At 36.9% G+C, this 18,411-nt stretch overlaps 2 protein-coding genes and 1 long non-coding RNA gene across 3 annotated transcripts; 1 reads left to right on the forward strand and 2 right to left on the reverse strand.

Annotated features, from left to right (window-relative positions):
* Window positions 1–987: 987 nt before the first annotated feature.
* Window positions 988–1,646, reverse strand: LOC120195306. The gene is made up of 3 exons (XR_005523041.1): window positions 1,615–1,646; window positions 1,150–1,243; window positions 988–1,069 (listed from the first exon to the last, which is right to left on the reverse strand). It is a non-coding gene; the product is annotated as an uncharacterized LOC120195306 (long non-coding RNA).
* Window positions 1,647–4,151: 2,505 nt separating this feature from the next.
* Window positions 4,152–12,613, reverse strand: LOC120195304 (protein ESSENTIAL FOR POTEXVIRUS ACCUMULATION 1-like; the record flags this gene model as incomplete). The annotated part of the gene is given in 12 exon segments (XM_039197369.1): window positions 4,152–4,777; window positions 5,063–5,122; window positions 5,219–5,279; window positions 5,281–5,413; window positions 5,843–8,477; window positions 8,659–9,396; window positions 9,864–9,989; window positions 10,078–10,198; window positions 10,279–11,057; window positions 11,060–11,192; window positions 11,401–11,489; window positions 12,445–12,613. Coding segments are annotated over 12 exon segments (5,433 nt in total), but the record flags the coding sequence as incomplete, so codon positions are not given.
* A 3,575-nt stretch (window positions 12,614–16,188) lies between these two features.
* LOC120195305 lies at window positions 16,189–18,263 on the forward strand. Its single transcript, XM_039197370.1, has 3 exons — window positions 16,189–16,563; window positions 17,120–17,458; window positions 17,745–18,263. Exons 1-3 carry the CDS (start codon window positions 16,261–16,263, stop codon window positions 18,234–18,236), a joined length of 1,134 nt encoding a protein of 377 aa, XP_039053301.1. The 5' UTR covers window positions 16,189–16,260; the 3' UTR covers window positions 18,237–18,263.
* Window positions 18,264–18,411: the final 148 nt, after the last annotated feature.

Genomic DNA, 18,411 nt, shown 5'->3' on the forward strand with positions numbered 1-18,411 from the left:
AGGTATTCAAACTCCTATATCCGCAGAATAAATCTATAAACATAATTTGGTTCTAAATGGTAGATTTACTATTACATTTCGTTCGATTTTATTTTAATAAGCCGAGAAATGTGAGGAACACGGGGTGACACGGAATTTGCCTTACCTGCAAGCCACTGAGAATGCGCTCCAGTCTAAGGGAAGCAACAGGTTGACTTGAAGATGAGGACACCTCACCTGGGTAGTATAAAACGCCATCACCTGGGGGGCAGCCTCGACTGAATCTTATCTGCACAAAGACATATTTTGCATTTTCAGGAAAGAGTTTGGGAATGTCATCGTGGACTTGAGATGCTCAGTGAAAACCTCTGCACTGGGAACTGTTGCCTTCTCGTAGCAATTGGCACCCCAGTACAGAAAACCGGTTCCACCTTCCTTCCATACGCGCCAAATAACAGCACGATGCTGTGTTCCTCGCATTCCCAGATGTCAGTTTGGATGTGGGTCGGATGGACCCATGAAAACGTATCTCCACCATTCCTAACATAAAAGCTCACTCCCATCAATATCTCATTTCATACTGCTCATAACTTTGATGCTTTCGCCCTAGTTATATTTTTCTACAAAATACAAAATATGAAATCTACAACTTCAGAGTATACTGTCAGACACTTGCAGGACAGAGACACAACTCGACCAGTGGTAAGTACACTAAACATTTCAAGAAGCCAGTAGGAACCCCGTTCACTTTGCTAGGACATAATAACATTTTAATCCTAAAATCTTGGTCTGAGGAAATATTCCCACCAAGAATTATAAGAAAAAAGATTGATTTCAAGTCATAACAAAAATAATTGTCGACCCTTGTTTAGGTTCTAACCTTGGGTTGTGGGATCGAGTCTCATGGAGGACATTTCATAATTCAGAGGTCTTCTACGGAAGCTGCTCTCAACCTGATGTTGGGGACAGCCTACTATCTTACCTCTCCTTACCCCCATTACATATGGGAAGCATTACCTCTCCATTTTCTAGCTGCAATTCAGAAATAAAATCCTTAACAAGATCCTCCCGATTACCAAATACCCATTCACTGCACACGAAAACAAAAAAAGTTTTACTTATTCTTCAGAACAAGGAAGAACTCTTTGAGCCATAATAAGCAAGAGATACCCTGTACAATAGATTTGAGTGTGAGGGCGTAGGAACTTTGGCACTTTTAGAAAGGCCTCAAAAGGAGTTGGTGCAAGAGGAGCATCACTTGGTCCTGCATGAAAGAAACAAACCAGGTGGACCATCGCAATAGCTAAGAAAAGGATGCCTTGCTAATTCTATAAGGTCAAAATAGCAACATTACTCATGAAATACATAATTTCAATAATATAGTACGCCAACTAGAACAAAAAATCAATAAGCCTTTAGAAGTCAGACTATGACCATGGCACCTCTTTACCATATGCAGAAGTGACCAAGTACCCTGAGAAAGTGAGAAATTTTATACCATCATATTGGGTGGTTGCAACTATCTGATTCCACATACAAGCAGTTAATAAACAATTACTCAAGGGCAGATTAAAATTTATGAAGAGGTAACTGGAAATAGAAAACTTCAAAAAAAAGTGGAGCGTGAAATCTTACCACAATAGTAAGTGGTTAAAACACGAGGCATCAGGAGCATAAACATGAATCCCACTCGCAATGTTCTTTTCTTGCCTTTAAAAATATTAATAATAACCCGCCAAAAGGAAGACAGAGAACAATCAGAAACAAAGAATTTTATGCTATACTGAGAAATTGTTGTCTGAAAACAAGAAAAATACTTATTTGCTCCTTCGCTGTTCTTCTTTCAGGTAAGAAGGGAATCTCCCCATCGCCAAACCCTTCACTCTCCTTTTCTTTTTCGTTCTTTTACTCTCAATTTCTTCGAAACTAGGACATTTCTTTTCTGATTCCTCCAGTTCAAAATCCCTAATTCCTTTCTCTTGACTCTAACCTTCAACATTTTCGTCAATTCCATCGGTCATTGAATCAAAATTCAAAGCCCGTTTAGATACTGAATCCGACCCGTTTCCCTCGACTCCCAACTCATCAGAGCCAGAACTCAATTCAGTTTCCTCGTCAAAAGAAGCCTCGGACCCAGAGCCCGATTCGGGCCCCTCAACAACTTGGCCATCTGGCGTATCGAAATCTAGGTCTTCAGATAGTAATGGATTCTCCGAAATCGATTTCAGCTTCTTCAATCGTTTAAACTTTCTTTCTTGAATAGGAGATGTCTCGCCGGAAGAAAAAAAAAGCTCTAGATCCTCGTCGGTGTCCATGCCGGCGGTCCTTAATTTTCTGGAAAGGTGGCAGAAAAGAGAACGTAATTGATTTTGCTTTTGATTATATAAAAATGCTTTGTTAGAGATTTATAGATATATTGTCAGGAAATTTGGGAAAATGGAGGTAAAATTAAGATGGCAAATGGGTATAGTTTCGTGGATTTCGCACCGCATCCGTTTTAATTGGGGTGAGGATGGGTATAATTTTAGCAGGTAGTGGGCGGGTGTGGATTTAGAAAGTGGTACTCGTCGCGGGTGGTGGGCGGATAATGGGTTTGAGACATTACCCGCCCCGCATCCGCCCGCCCTGCAATTCTAATTTATTTATTAAATTTATAAATTTTGAACCATTATGAATTTAAGTGTAATTTTAGAGACTAATTTATAAATTCTAATATTGTATAAGATATAACATGTAATTTATTCAATTCTCCAACAAATAGCAAAGGATATTTTGGGCATTCATGTCTCCACTGTCCCATCAAAATCTGCATTCGGTATAGGTGGAAGAGTAATTGGTCCTTATCGTAGTCGACTACTTCCGGAGACGATTGAAGCATTAATGTATGCTCAAAATTGATTTTGGCCCGATATTAAAGGTAATATTATTATTTAGTTTATATTAGCTGTCAAATTATGCTTAATTATTTTATTAAAGTTTAGTTACTAACTTATATTAGTTTTACTTTCTATTATATATGTAGGTAGTAGTGAATTTAAATTGGAGCGCTCTCAGTTGGAGGAAATAGAGAATGATGATTGTAATACTGGAGTATTATATGTCACAAATATTGTCTGAAATTTTAGAATGTTGTGCCAAAGAACAAAAACATTATGTGTTTGTCATTTATGTTTTTAGACCTTAATTATGTCATTTATTATGGTGTTTTATGTATTTTAAGATCTATATTAACACTTAACTTAGATAATCCTTGGATTATTTTATTATGTTTCTTAATGGACATGTTTTTTTTATGTTTGTTGCTTATGTATAATTTAAGTTTGCTGTCAGGCGGGTCTAGACGGGTACGTCGCTAGTGGTAGTGGATGTGGGGATGGATTTGAGAATGTACCCGCGTGGGCGGGTGTGGATTTGAAAATTTGTACCCATTATGAGTGGTGGGCGGGTGGTGAATTGAAAAATATTAGGTAAGTATAGGAATGAGGGAGGGGGTATCCGCACCAGACCCGCCCGTTTGTCCGGTAAAATGCATCAAGGCGCCAAGTATTTATATTTTCTTTTGGTTTGAACTTTGAACCGCTTAATCGGGCAGTTTGACGCGAGCCGATTTCACTTTTTTTAATGGTAAACTACTTTAGTGATCACTAAACTTTTAAAGCGTCTCATTTTAATCAATGAATTGTAAAGGTATTTGTTTTAGTCACTAAAGTCTTCCAACTTTGTTTCAATGGCTTAGAAAAAAAATAACACCACCTTATAATCACCCAGACTATTTAAAAAATATTTATATTTCAATTAAATAAAAATATTATCAAACATGTATTAAATATCAACCACAATAATGGGAAACTCGTTATCGACTGTCATCACATTGAACTATAAGTATTCGAAAGTCTATTATTCACCAGCAAATAATGAGATGCAAAATGGCTTTTATTTGGTCGTTTAATGGCTTATTCTGACCCAAGTTCCCATAACATCAATTGAATTTGATTGTTGAGCATTGCACTGATGTCCAGGTGTACGTCTGAAGCATAAGTTATTAGCCCCTTTATGCTCCGCCATGGCTTGCTGTTCTGGCAATTAGAGTAAGTTACTTTTCTAGTTCGGGGGTTAGGGTTCAGGTGTGGTTTTCTGTTTTCAGGTCACATATACAATTCATAGGCTTGACGTCTTCCCACAAAAGCCAGTTATAATATAACTTCCTTTCTGTTACGGATTATACAAAACATGAACGGTCTCTTGAAACTTCTAGACAAAAATGTAACGTTCTTCAAGGTTACCCTTTTGCTACCAAGGAGAAAGGGGAGGTTATCAGTAAAAAGAAATAGAGTTCAGATGGAACCAAAGATTAATCCCAAATACCGTTAATACATATAGCCCTTTTTCGTTGTGATCAAAGTTGCTTCTTATAAATTTTCTACCGATTGAATCTCGCCCATCATAATCCGGTTGCTGACCACGTTGAATCCTAAAACAGCCGGACTCACTTTCTTTCCTTTCTTCCCTTTCTTCTTCCCTCCCGCCTTCAAAGGCCCATCAGGGTCGACTCCATCTTGGTTGGATTCGACAACGTTTGTATTGCTGGAATTTACATTTCTGGTTCCCAACTCTGTTAACGTTCCGTCCTGACGCCTTTGAAAAGCAATCTCCAGCACATCAGCTGCTAGCAATTCCTTATAGTTGAGGAATTTTTCAATGAACTCGTGATTCGGATCAAATGATCCAAGGTTCTCTACAAGAAATATCTCAGCCTCGGATCTAGACTGCTTCAAACAAAATTCCAAGAAACTTGTATCTAGCAAAAGAATAAAGAAAAGGAACAAGATTAATATGCCAAAAATCAATGAGCACCAACCAGCATCATATCTAAGCAAAACTACAATTATAGCTTCAGAGAGTTGGGACAAACAAAGATTAAAACAAGGGCATCATCTAAGGATTGAAAAGAGAAGCTCAAATCAAAATATATGTTATTGGTGCTTTCCAATAGAAACAGGATATACATTCTCTTCTACCTAGCAAAGGCATAAACCCGCCTAGTATAGGCATAGTCTTAGAACCATGTGGCGAAATAGCATACCTTTTGTCCCAATAAGCCTAACACACTCACTCTCGCACCAAGCTCTGAAATCCAAGGCCTCTGCATGATAGTTAATTGCATCGTCATGTCTGACATTTATGAGGTAGCCCAAAAAACCATATGAAGACCATTATTCATCTTATTAGAATGACATACCAGAATGCTTAGTCAACATATCTCTTTTCCCTTTAAGGGAGTACTGAGCAGAGGCAGGAGAGGGGTGACAGAGTGCGCTCAATAGGCCTAGCACCTACCGACTTTTGCCGACTTAATGAACCACTTGCATTTCCTTTACTGGCAGTGCTTTTGCCTCCCCAGCTGCCCACATTTGCTAAAAGTGGGAAATCACCTCTGTTAAACCACAAAAAAATTACATCCATTTAGTGATCACCAATTGATCTTGTTAAATATTAAGTCGGCAAAGATAAAACTTTTTGCTTCTTTCTATTGGCATGGAGGTATGATTTAATACTGTCTGGTTTTTGAAGTATCAAAAATGGAAAAAATAATTCCCATACTAAGAAAGTACAAATCAAAATCTCATTAATCCTTTTGCCAGGAAAAAAATAACCCTCCAGCAGCAGTACTTGACTGGAAAACAGGGTGTTCTAGAGCTGGCTAGAACAATTGAAATAACGAGAACCCAACTTTCCCAACTCCCTCAGTCTATCAAGGCAGGGAAATACTTCACAAGAGAAAAAACAATTAGTGCACGAGGGTGTGCATGTGTATTCTTTCTTTTCTAAAAGGGGGAGTTATGGGCAGGGGAAGAGAACATACTGTTTTGTTTCTTGCTTTGTCCGATCATTTGGACCCCAGAATAGGTCATCATCTACTTTATGTTTTGATTGAGATGCATGAGAATTAATATGGATCGGAGAGGCAGTCTTTGATGGAGATGCAATGGACGCTGACTGATTTGGTTGGGATTTATGAATTGTTATTGGACTAGTGGGATGGGAAGAGGAATTCCTCTTCTGCTCCTTTTGTATGTCCCTTAATGATGTGGGTTTAGTTAGTTTCTTAGAATCAGCAGACCATGCTGGAGTGAGGGAAGGGTTAATCTGCTCCTCTTTCCAAGGAACAAAATCTCCCAATGAAGGACCCGAGGCAACTGAAGGCAATACCTCCTTCTCCGGCTGTGCTGGACGAGAACCTTTGCCTTTCTGAACAGTACTAGCACTAACAGGATGCACATCAGCAGTACTAAGAGGAACTAAAACTTTTGCTCCAGTGCCCTTTCCTTTGGACTTTTTTCGGCTCTTTTTAGTTTCTTTAGCCTCGATAAAATCGTCATCATCAATAGGCTCCACATTTGCAGTGGCAACACTGGCAGAAGATGTACAAATAGTTTCAGGAACATCAACAGCTTTTTCCCGGGATTTTGCCAAAACTTCTGCTGCCAGCAGGTCATGTAATGGGCTCTTCGGGCTCTTTTTAGTCATCAGATTTAAAGAACTTTCAGATTTCACAATAGCTACCTCGGCTAAACCTGCATCTCTTTGACTTTCTCTAGACACTTTGGGTTCTGAACTAGACAGAACCCCAACCCACGGAGTTGACAAATTCAAAGAATTCACAGAAGTAACCTCTGATACAGCCACCTCCATTTGAACCTTCCTCTGTTCTTCCTGTTGGATTTCCAATAGTGACATTGGCTTGAAACCAGGAGCAGGTTTCCAAGCACGTACCGCAGGCTGTGCACCTGGGTTATGTACTGGGAAAGAGCCAGAAAGACAGGACTCATCCTTGAGTTCTTTGGTTACATCATCAGCCATGACAATGTTAGCAGCTGAAGTGCTTACAGCATAGTGGGAATCCATGGGGGCGATACTAGATTTGTTCTGTTCTTTCTTCCCAGGAGACAAAACATCAATGTCACGTCCAGCAGTGTTAGTATCAACAACTGGCACTTCAGTTTCGGATGTTTTCAATTGCACCGAAGAGGAAGCCTTTGAATGTCCCTTTGCAAGGTCATAAGTTTGTGATTTGTTAGATTTTTGCTTTCTAGACTTCTTTTCAGAAGTCTTTCTTACCTCATGAACTTCAACATTCTTAACTTCTCTCACCACTGAAGGCTGATCATTGCTTTTCTCTCTTTGAACTTGCAGTTCATCGATAGCAGCAGTAGGTTGGACATCCTCATTAGGTGTATTAGTTTTACAGGTTCTAGCAACAGCAGTTTCATGGTGTTCCAAGGTTCCACAAATTGCATCATTCACAAGAGGTAGAGCTGGTGCAATTTCATCAATATTCCGAGCAGAGTCCCATGGCTGCTCCAAAGTAACAGCATGGCAGTCAGAAGCCATCTGGGTGGATAGGTTTACTTCCAATGAGGGTGAGTTTTCAATGATTGCTGTCACTGGTAAAGACTGTTGGATACCATTAACCAGTTCTGGTGCATTAGTCCCCAAGCTCTTCTCAAAATTTATACTACTGTGCATCTCATGTGGTAGAAGCACGGGCTGAGATCCAGAACTGACAGCATAACTCGTATCCCTGGAGACTTGTGGTGACAGATTCACTAAGTTAAATGCATGTTCATCTTGGGTGCCAGAGATCTGTGAACCACTCTGAAGAATATCCTGTGACGACAGTTTAAGTAGACTGGGATCCATGGATGAATTCCCTGTTGGTATTGAAGCCTGTAAGTAAGAGGGTTCACCAAAATGCTGCTGGGATTGATGTTCTTGCAAAACCTGTGAGAGCAATTGTTGTTGCCGTAGAAACTTTTGCTGTTCCTCCAGTCTCTGTTGCTGCTTAAGAAACATGATCTTTTCAAGCAGCAGCATATGCTGTGCTTGTTGTACTGGTGTCTGGGGTTGTAGCTGCAGCATTAAATACTGCTGCTGCAACATATTTAGCAGTTGGGAATCTTGAGATAAAGTTGACGAGATTACACTTTCAGGTTTTAAAATGCCAGATGGATTATCCATAGTTTGACCAAGCAAACTAGTCAAGGAAGATGGGGTAGGAGTTTGTTGGATCCCGAAGGGCACTTGGGTAGGAAAATTTTGAGTATGATGTAACTCAATCTTATCTTGAAGAGGATCCGATACACCTTGTGCAGGAAAATTTGACCAACCCCCAACACTATAATTTACTGCAGGAGCAGACCGGTCAGGTGATCCTTGTAGGATGGACATCAAATCAACAGTTTGTGGATGAGGTGGCTGAAGGGTGTTGTCAGTCAATGACTTGAGGAGTTTTGCTTGAGCTGCAGGAGACTCAGAGATGATATCTGGCTTTGAAACCAAAGATGCAGCATCTCTCCCTGGCCAATAAGGGTAGGGTTTGGGTAATGACCTCTGCCGTTCCAGAGCCATTCTCTTACCCAAGAGATAGAGATCACTCTCATTTTCTATTCCAGATGCCGGAATGCTACCAGGATTATTTGGAAGATATCCTTGTAGACCTAAAGCAAAAACCATACTAGACATTAGGTATACAGTTTGAAAACACCATAAGAAAATTTCATTAAACTGTAGAGAGCTTTATGGATTAGAACTCTAGAATACTCTACCTTCAGAGTTCAACAAACAAAAATTATATACTATAAATAAATAAAAGAACGTATTTGTATGTAAAAGCCCAACCTTGGGGTGGATTACTCATGCCACCAGCCATGAGCGACTCCAAAAACCTATTTTCAGCTTCTGTTGCAGGCCTTGGCTCATTTCCGATTATATCAGTATCACTTGCACCAGTATGAACTTTCCCAAGGCTACTAAAATTTGGTTTTCTTGAAAAATCTGATAATTCACCTGGTTTTGATACACTAAATCCAGGTGGTGGCCGTACTTTAGCTCTTAAGTGGGGCATTACATCACCAAGTGATGAAAATGGTGAGTCCTTCGGTGCACTTGCGAGCCGAACTTCCAAATCTATCCCAAAATATCCTGCCTCAAACCAGCCTATGATATCAATTCCAGAAAAAGGGCCTTGAATTTCACCTTGAGGATCTTTGTAGTGAAGGATAAGCTCCTCCGGAGCAGGCAGCTTCCTAGGCTCAGGTTCCCTCTCCAAAACACCGGATGGTTGCCTCTTAAGGATAGGATCCTCACTGGATTGCCAATTTTCTCCATCTCTAGAATAGGATGAATTTGTTACATTACTTTCTCGTTGGTTAACCATATCTTTCTGTGGTTGTGACCAGCTCATGTCGGGGGTTCTTGACCTGACATCATTTGGCTGTTTGACCGCAGGTGATTGTTCTCCAAACGAAGAGGTTCTCCACATGGTGCCGGGATTAACAGAGTTAGTTACTTGTCTACTTGATTCCATATCTATGGGCACCTCATCACCCTTTCTGTAAGGACCCCTATTCTCCACAACTGCAATAAGATAAACGAGTAGAGATCATTTCTCATATTAAAGTAAATGCAATTCAAGAAAGGAGAGTAATGTATCATATCTACATAACGCAGTGCAGTGAGTTGAACTTCAAACTACAGAAAAGCTGGCATTCAACGAGGACAAAATTCTGATTACAAAAACTAGACAACCAATCCATTGGACACGCAAATGCAATCCAAAAAGTGTAATTATCTCAAACCTCATATCGAACAAAACTTAACTAGCCCTCAACCCAAAAACTAACAGATTCAAGTTGGCTACCTGATTCCTCTTTTTTGTTCCAACCCATGAAGTAGTAATTTTTTTAATACAAGTACTCATGCAACAATTTCTCATCTGTTTCAAAGTTTTCAGTTGATAATACCTTACACATCCAATTAAATAACTGCACGATGGTCGCCAGAGGTGATACCAAATAAAAGCTAAACGATTTATGTAATTATACCTTCATATTTGAATTTAGTATCTGGGTGTCCCTTATGCTTTTCATTCTGTGAATAACTGCTGTTTGGAATGTCAGAACTTTCCTCTTTAGAATCATCAATGGCAGTTGGTAAATCTTCTCTACTGCCTGTATATGCATGTTCCAGCAGAAGTTAGACACTGCTTCAAAATATACATAAACTTACAGTAGAATATATCTTTAATATTTTGAATACCAATCTTGTTTCGTCTTGAAGGAGTAAACTCTGTAGAGTTCTGGCAGACAGGTCCATCTTTAGGCATCTGTGGAGCACCACTACTTGTTATGTCCCCTTTGTCAATTCCCTTTAGAACAAGCTATCAAAGAAGCAATAAAATCAACAGTGGACTCTAAACCAAGGTTAAGCATTATATACATAAAAAATGAAAAATAATACCATTTCATCAGGACTAGGAGCACAAAGAGCTAGAGGTTCTAATGGTTCATTCTGAGCAAGAGAAGGCACCGATACAAGCTCTTCAACAAGTTTTTGGTAAACTCTCATGTCAGTCCTCATATATACATCAAGCAATTTTTTCCTACCATATCTTAAAGGGGATGGCTCCCCATGGTCGAAATCGCGCTTGTCAAATATGATTCCTAGAGTTTGATGATGAGAAGTTATACTAGCCCCTGAGTTTCCACCAGAACTTCCCCTTCCATGGCTACCAGAATATGATGAAGGGTGGGAACTTTCTCCACGTCCCCGGCCGTAAGAAAACGTGGGAGCCTGCTTGCTTGGAGTTAGTATTTGGTGATGAGGAGGCTCTCCCCTTCCTCGACTTTGAGAAGAGGTGGATCTCCATGGCCGATGGTGATCACCCTCCCTCACATCCTTTCCCTGACTGGAAAGAGGAGACAACCCTTTTTCAAGAGGCAAATCACCATCTCTTACAGAGTCAGCCCACTTATCTCGCGACCTTTCAATGTTTTTATCATCAGGCCCCCAGCGTGTGTTCCATTTGCTCTCACGCTTTTGATCATAATTTGATTCCTTGTTATCAGTCCACCGCTCAGTGGGTGCACGGCGTGCTTCTCCAAATTGTTTTGATGGCAAGTTATCTACCCATCGATCCATCCTGCGGGTGTCACCAAGCTCTTTATCACCATCCCTCCAATGATCTTTGCGCACAGATGAATGGGTATCTCGTTCTTCATCAAGCCAGCGATCTCGCGACCTGTTTCCATATCAAGCAAGGATGGCCTAAAAACATCCTTCTTTTGGGTATCATGCATCCCCTCGCCATTTCCCAATGGCTTCATGACTTCGGGGCAACCTCTATGAGCTGGATATGGGGCAGGATGACTTTCCTGCATGGATGATTGTAAATTCAGGGGGGAAATGGTCTGAGATGGCAAGAATACAGAAGATTAACTGATTCTTGAGATGAAAACTGTATGATGATAGCATGATGGAGAAATCACTCACACAACACGAAACCCACATATAAATGAAAAAGGACACCACAAGTCAAAAAAACAGAATCATATAGTTAACACAACAACAATAATAACATACCATAGTTCCTATTCCAGGCTTACTCTCCCCTGGCTTTGACAGAAGCCATTGTGGTGAAAGCGGAATAGGATTGTCAGATCCTTGAACATCTACATTAAACAAACAGAAACATCAATTAGAGACGAGCATATATTCAAGCAAGTATTTAAAATCAAAATGCTTAGTCCGATACAATGATGGTGAAAATAGGTACACTAGAACTTTTAACAAACAAAAAAAAGAAAAAGAAAATAGGTACACTAAAAACTATTCAACCTGATTTTGTTGGGAGAAAAGAAAAAAATTTATGAGAAATGACCAAATTTGCCTCTTGAAACTGTCACGTTGATTTATCAATGAATAAAGAAAACCAAACAGTCAAACACAACAGAAAACCACATGCATTAAAACTAGAGAGACGTCGTTCAGGAAGCTTGTTTGACTTTCAAACGAGGCATTTCAAACTAATAATAAAGCAGAAAAAATTATCAGTAAAACCTGTTCGTGAAGCAGCTAAAAATGACAAAATTTACACAATCAATTGTCAATACAAAGAGAAGGTGTCATTTATAAATGGAATAACAACTATGCAAATTTATATATAATTAATCCCATAAATTGATTAAATTCTAGCATTTGAATTGAATGAAATTGAAGAAATATCCGAAATAAAAATTTTGAGTTGAATTTATCAGAAAAAACTGAACAACTTCAGTGCATCCCTATAACATCGTACTTTTCCAATTGAAAAAATATATAATAATAATATATATCAAGTACAGTATGTCGGAAAGCAAAGTGCGCTGAGCTAGAAGCTCATAGAAAAGAAACCGGAAGGGAGGAAAGGTTCCTTTTCTAGATGATAAACCAAAAACCCTAACTTCGAAGCAGACAAAAAAAACAGGAACCTCGTAAAAACACTGAATCCATAATAATGCCATCAGATATCAAAACGAAATGAGAAAAGTTGGAAATGACAAGAGTTAGGGTTTTACAAAAAGACGAATGAAAGAAGCCGTTAATCCTAATGCTAGGAGGAGATACGAGATCAGAGAGGTAAACTACCTTTGGGGATCGGAAGGGGAGGGTTGACGGTGAGGTGGCGGCGGGAATCAGAGGCAGATGAGTGAGCATGGACGATCGGTGAAAGAGGCAGAGAACCAAATGGTGCTGTTTTGTGTCGCTCGTTTTGTTTTCCCTTTGCTTTGCTTTGGTTGCGTTTTGTGAGCGGAAATATAAGTTGGGTGAAAAAAAAAAACAAAATATTAGCAAAAATGGTAAAAAGGTTAAAAATAAATAATTTGTGGAAATATGAAAGATATGCTTCGGCTTACCTACGTTTAGCGAGTAGACAAAGGTAATTTGCTGTCCGACTTTAGTTACTGTCTTAGATTATTACCAATTTGGATACTATTTACGTGCTAAGAAGAATTCGTGAAGTGTAAGGTTTTAGATAAGTCTTGCAGTGATTTGCACGCGCATTATTAAGAGACGAGATATGAATTTTGATATGTGTTTTGATTCGATAGGTACTTAGTACGTCACGATTGATAATATAAAGTAGAAATTTAGGAGGATCAAACAATTGTCGTTTTAAAAGTAGCTCTTATAATTTTTAATATTATGATTATTAATATTTAAAAAATTGGAATAAATTTTAAATTTTTAAACATTAAAAAATATTTAAAATAATGAAAACAATTTTAAAATACCATATAATATATATATATTGTTTTAATATTAGATTCATACTTATTCTTTAAAAATATATATTATACTCGTGAAATTGGTAAAAAATATTTATAATTAAAAATAATTTGTAAAATTGTACTCAGCTAACGATCATAGGTGGAGAGAAAGTTTTTTATGCATTCATATTTGATTATAATATATTCAAATGCTGTGATTCAAAAAATTAAATATGTTGCACGAATCAATTTATCTCAGTGGTTAAAGGAATCGTTATTGTTTTTAGAGATCACGGGTTCAAGTATTAATTGTTACACAAGGTAACTGAGTGTTTATTCTCAAATTATTGAAAGTATTTAGAAAAATACTATTTATAATCACTTTTGTTTAATAAAAAATTAAATGTGTTTAGATAAATAACTTTTGAAAGGAATTTTGTTTTTTATTAATTTTAAAATAAATATATTTATTTAGGTTAAAAAATATAAAATTATAAAATTAGTAAGAGGAAGAGGTATTCAAAATTTCGGTTAAACGATTCGATCGAATCAAAAAATTTCCGGTTAATTGTTTGGTTAATTTTAGGTTCCATCGATTAACTAATATGATTTTTGTAAAGTTCGGTTATCGGTTAATTCAGTCTGAAATCGGTTAATTAACTGAACTAATAGAAACTTTTAAATATTTAATATATTATTTATATATTAAGAGTTTTAGGGGTGTTTAAATTTCGGTTCTAATCGAACTAATCGACGGAATTAACCAAATTAACCAATTGAATTAATCGAATTAGTCAAAAATATAAAATATTTAATATATAATATAAATTTCAGTTAATTCAGTTAACTGACCGATTAACCGAACTTTGTTCGGTTTGATTAATTATTTTTGAAAAAAAAATCGATTCGATTAACGGTTAAACCAAAAAAAAATCGATTAATACAAATTTTAAAAGTTTGGTTCGATCGGTTAACCAGATCAACTGATTGAACAGCTCTAGTAAGAAGCTTAAAAGGGAATTATAACTTAAATTTCCTATTCAAATCTGTTCTTTCAAAGGTTTAGGGAATTAAATTACAAGGTTTCGTTATAAGATATAAAATCATTAATCCTAATAAAATAAATTATAGGACTATTTAGGCCAAAGATATTTTGGTCCATTGTTTTTCATCTTCTCGATTAAATTTTTTTAAATTGCACAAATAGGTACTTCTTCTATCTCATTAAATTTGTTTGCAGACATTATATTTTGGTCCAACTTTTAGTTTAATAATATTAGTAATTATAAGGACCTAGAATGATTAGATTGCTTATAATTTTTAATTTTAATAGTTTGTATAAGTTCGTCAGCTATTGTTATTATAGACATGTGTATCCTATAGTTATTAACTAATTATTTTTTTATTTTATTTATTATTATTATAAGCTTAGTATTATTCTTACTTGTTTTTATTATGTCGTTAGTACATATTACAATAATGTTATTATGGTATTATGGCGATGCTAATATTACTAAAAATTTATATGTAGGCTTTGGTTGTTATATAAATTTTATTTTAATACTAAATTTTTAACATTTATATTTATTATTTCAATTTCAAGAGCTGTTACGAATCACAAAACAAACCCAAGTCTGTTCAAATCAACTTTTAATTACAAACCATTTCATCAGGGTCACGTACAACCCAATTGGCCCATAATTTAAATTTAAGGTTTCTGAACCTTAAAGTTTTCATGCGCCGCCAATGAGCATTCCAGGTTGCCGTCGTCGCCCGTTCAAGTTCTGGCACCGTGTTGGTCACTGTTAAAGGGCTAATCCTGCCACTGTTTTGTAACAGTAAAGAGGAGCAAGTTAAATACAACCAAAATCAAAGAAAATCAAGCACGAACCAAATGACTTCCGTGATAAAGAAATTATTGTTATTCTTTGAAGACCTGAGTTCGAGTACCATGAATACTAAGGATGTAAGACTTTAATGTCAAAAATAAATGTTATCTTATGACACAATCAAAACTTCACTTACCCCAAGAAGGACATCCCTTCATGTCATTATATTATTAGAAAGTAAGAAGAACTTCTTTTTCGACGACGCAAAGGAATCAAGAAAACCTTCAAACTACCTAAGGTAGTTGATACCTTAATTTTGTGCGAAAATTAAAGAGAGAACAAAATGTAAGGACCAAACCTACAATTGTACCTATTACAATTAAGAATAAAATTTGATGGAATAAAAATATAATTTATACATAATAAAATTGAAAGTTTATAATTAATAGTTGACGACTTTTTATTTTTTATGTATGTAGTTGAAGCTAAGTTAATTAATGAAAACATTAGTACATAACTATATATTAGTTATATACCAAAGACGTGCCGCCCTATTTAACTATCAATTAAAGGTCTCTAAATGCTTAGTCATCCAAATTCATAACACCCACACGCGCATAATCAAAGCTACTAAGGCATTAATGTTATTATAGGTTCATATCACCTACTCTTATTTTTACCAAAAATTGCCTTTGGGTTTTAATAGTTAAATTTCAAATAGAAAATGGGAAAAGCAAATAACTAATCACTAAACTATGTTGAAATGAATTTGTGTCACTAAATTTTCAGAAGTTATAAAACAATCATTAAACTTCTCAAACGATTACATAAACTTTATCAAATTATTAAAAAATAATTTTCGAACTTATCGAATTGTTCTAAAGTGATTCTTAAACTTACAGAAAATGTTCACTATTTTTTGTAATAGTTTGATCAATTTAATGACTATTTTACAATATTTGAAACTTCAATGACCAAAAATACCATTTCATCAATATTTAATGACCATTTGTGTATCTTTTCAATTTATAATAATAGGAAATAAAAAGGCGTCCAAGTTGGGCAAATATATAGTTGCATGCAAAGCAAAGCGAGTTTGTTTGGAGTTAAATTCTCATGCCATGGAAATCGTGCCTGCACGAGACCTACGCGCAAGGGGCACCTCACCTTATGAAAAACCAAAAACCCGAATCTCCTAATCATATCTTATTATTGTTTAACCTAAATTCCCAAAATCAAAAAATAGGCTTAGAGAGGCTTTGAGCCTCTGTCATTCCAGGGCTCTCATTCCGTCCATCTTTTATGTGCTGGTTTTGGAGCCTTGGGGAGCTAGGGTTTCGTTTCATTTCTCCCATGCAGAAACGATGATAAGGAAGATGTGCCCTAACCTCGATAAACAAGACGCCCTGGAGACCGTCCTGGAAGTGCCTATCCCCGAAGAAATGTACATCCAAATGGGCACCAGCGCCGCTTTACGGTGGCGGAATCTCCGAGCTTCCATGAAGGCACACTCGGCTACTTTCGGTAATATACCCACCGCCCATCTCCAAGCTAAATCCGATAATGAGTTCTTGGCTTTGCTTAAGATTGTTGGCGCTCCTCTCATCCCTTTCCAAGTCCATTTGCTCGGCTGCTCACTTTCGTCTCCCCTCAAAAATTTCCCCATTGTAAGTACAAAAACACTCCCATTTTTCTCCCTCAAATTCTAAATATCATTCTTGAGCAGGGATCGCCATTTTCAATGAGAAATAGAATTTTTTTTGTTGGATTAACTTATAAAATTTTAATGAAATATTATCAATAGAAAATATAAATTAAATATATGAGAATTCACGATCTTATTTTATTTTGAAAATTTAGATTTTGGTCAATTTTTTTATGGTGGGATCGAGTATAGATCTAGATGAAAAATTTGATCGGCATAATATTATAATTATCTTTTATATATTTAATAATAAGTACAGTAATACTCTTTTTTATTTTAATTTTTAATTAGTCTTTTTTATAAAAAGTAGTTATATATTTATATTTAGATCGAATGACGTCGAGTAATTTAAAAAATATTAAGTTAGGTGAGATTCTCTTAAACCTAGGTTGGGTGTGGATATCTCCAATTTTTAGGATGTATTAAGGTGGATTAAAAATCCAATTCGACTCGACTCTATTTCGTTTTCCAAACCCTAAACACAAACATGAATGATGAGGCAGTTAAAATTTTTGTAGGAATCATCGACAGCAAAATATATAGTGCACCAGTACGTGGCGGCGTGTGGGGGGCATTTGACGTTGAGTTCGACGACTAGCATGTCGGCTGTGGGGCACGTGAAGATGAGGGGGTCGGAGATGCAGGCGGGCGATGATAGCGTGCAGATAAAGAAGGGTTATGAGGTAGGGGGGTTCGCATTGTGGCAGAAGAACCCTGATCTCTGGTATTTTGAACTTGTGGTGTCTGGTTACAAGGTTTGTGCTGGCAGTGATGGTAAGGTGGCTTGGAATCAGTCTTCTTCTCAACCTGGTCATGCTAATCGAGGCCCTCCTAGACCCTTACGTCGATTTTTCCAGGTATATATTTTCATTACATTTACTTCTTTTCTTGTATTTGATCATGAAATCAACACATAACTAAAGCATCTCTTAATTGAAGTCACGATTAATTTATTCAATCATTTATAACCTGAATTAAATAATACTAATATGTATCGACCTGTTTTCTAAGTCTATAACAACATGATGTTGTTTTATATATTATATAACCTGAAATTAATTAAGACTAAGATAATTGGTATTTAAAGAAACATAAAATATATTATTGGGATACGAAAACTAACTGGTTGTGTGAAATCCTCAGGGATTGGACCCGAGGTGTACGGCTAGCTTATTCGAAGAAGCGGTTTGCATCGGGGAGCGGAGAGTGGACGACGAAGATTGTTTCGTCCTCAAGCTTGAAATGGCCTCGAGTGTTCTCAAAGCTCAGAGTTCAGATCAGACGGAGATCATCCATCACACCATCCGGGGATATTTCAGTCAAAGAACAGCGCTTCTCGTGAAATTCGAGGACGAGAAGCTGGTGATGATGAAGCCATCGAAAGGGATCGACTGTGTCTTCTGGGAGACCAGCGCGGAATCGATGATTAAAGATTACAGACATGTCGATGGCATAAAAGTAGCCCATAGTGGGAAGACGATGACAACGCTTTACAGATACGGCAAGTCCGTTAATCACAAGAGGAAGATTGAAGAAACATGGAGGATTGATGAGGTTGATTTCAACATTAGTGGATTGCCTAATGAGACTTTCCTGCCCCCTGCCGATCTTAAGAGAGAGCATGAACAACAATGATTCATAGATTTTTCTTCTTTGTACATATAGGACATAAACCATGAATTATTTTACCTTTCGAGGTTAACTAGTTATTTCAACAGTTGTTCGTTTCAAGTTATAATTATAGTTATAACTGTACATATAAATAATATATGAATAATTAATAATTGGGATTTGTTCAGACAAACACATC

The sequence above is a fragment of the Hibiscus syriacus genome, unplaced genomic scaffold, assembly GCF_006381635.1.
Source record: "Hibiscus syriacus cultivar Baekdansim isolate YM2019G1 unplaced genomic scaffold, ASM638163v2 tig00117011_pilon, whole genome shotgun sequence".
Classification (NCBI taxonomy): Eukaryota; Viridiplantae; Streptophyta; class Magnoliopsida; order Malvales; family Malvaceae; genus Hibiscus; species Hibiscus syriacus.

Bases quoted from the DNA above. Each gene is read 5' to 3' on its own strand.
- LOC120195305 (XM_039197370.1), top strand. From the start codon at position 16,261: ATGATAAGGAAGATGTGCCCTAACCTCGATAAACAAGACGCCCTGGAG. The intron at 16,564-17,119 runs GTAAGTACAAAA...AAATTTTTGTAG, and splicing joins CCCTCAAAAATTTCCCCATT to GAATCATCGACAGCAAAATA. The intron at 17,459-17,744 runs GTATATATTTTC...TGAAATCCTCAG, and splicing joins CCTTACGTCGATTTTTCCAG to GGATTGGACCCGAGGTGTAC.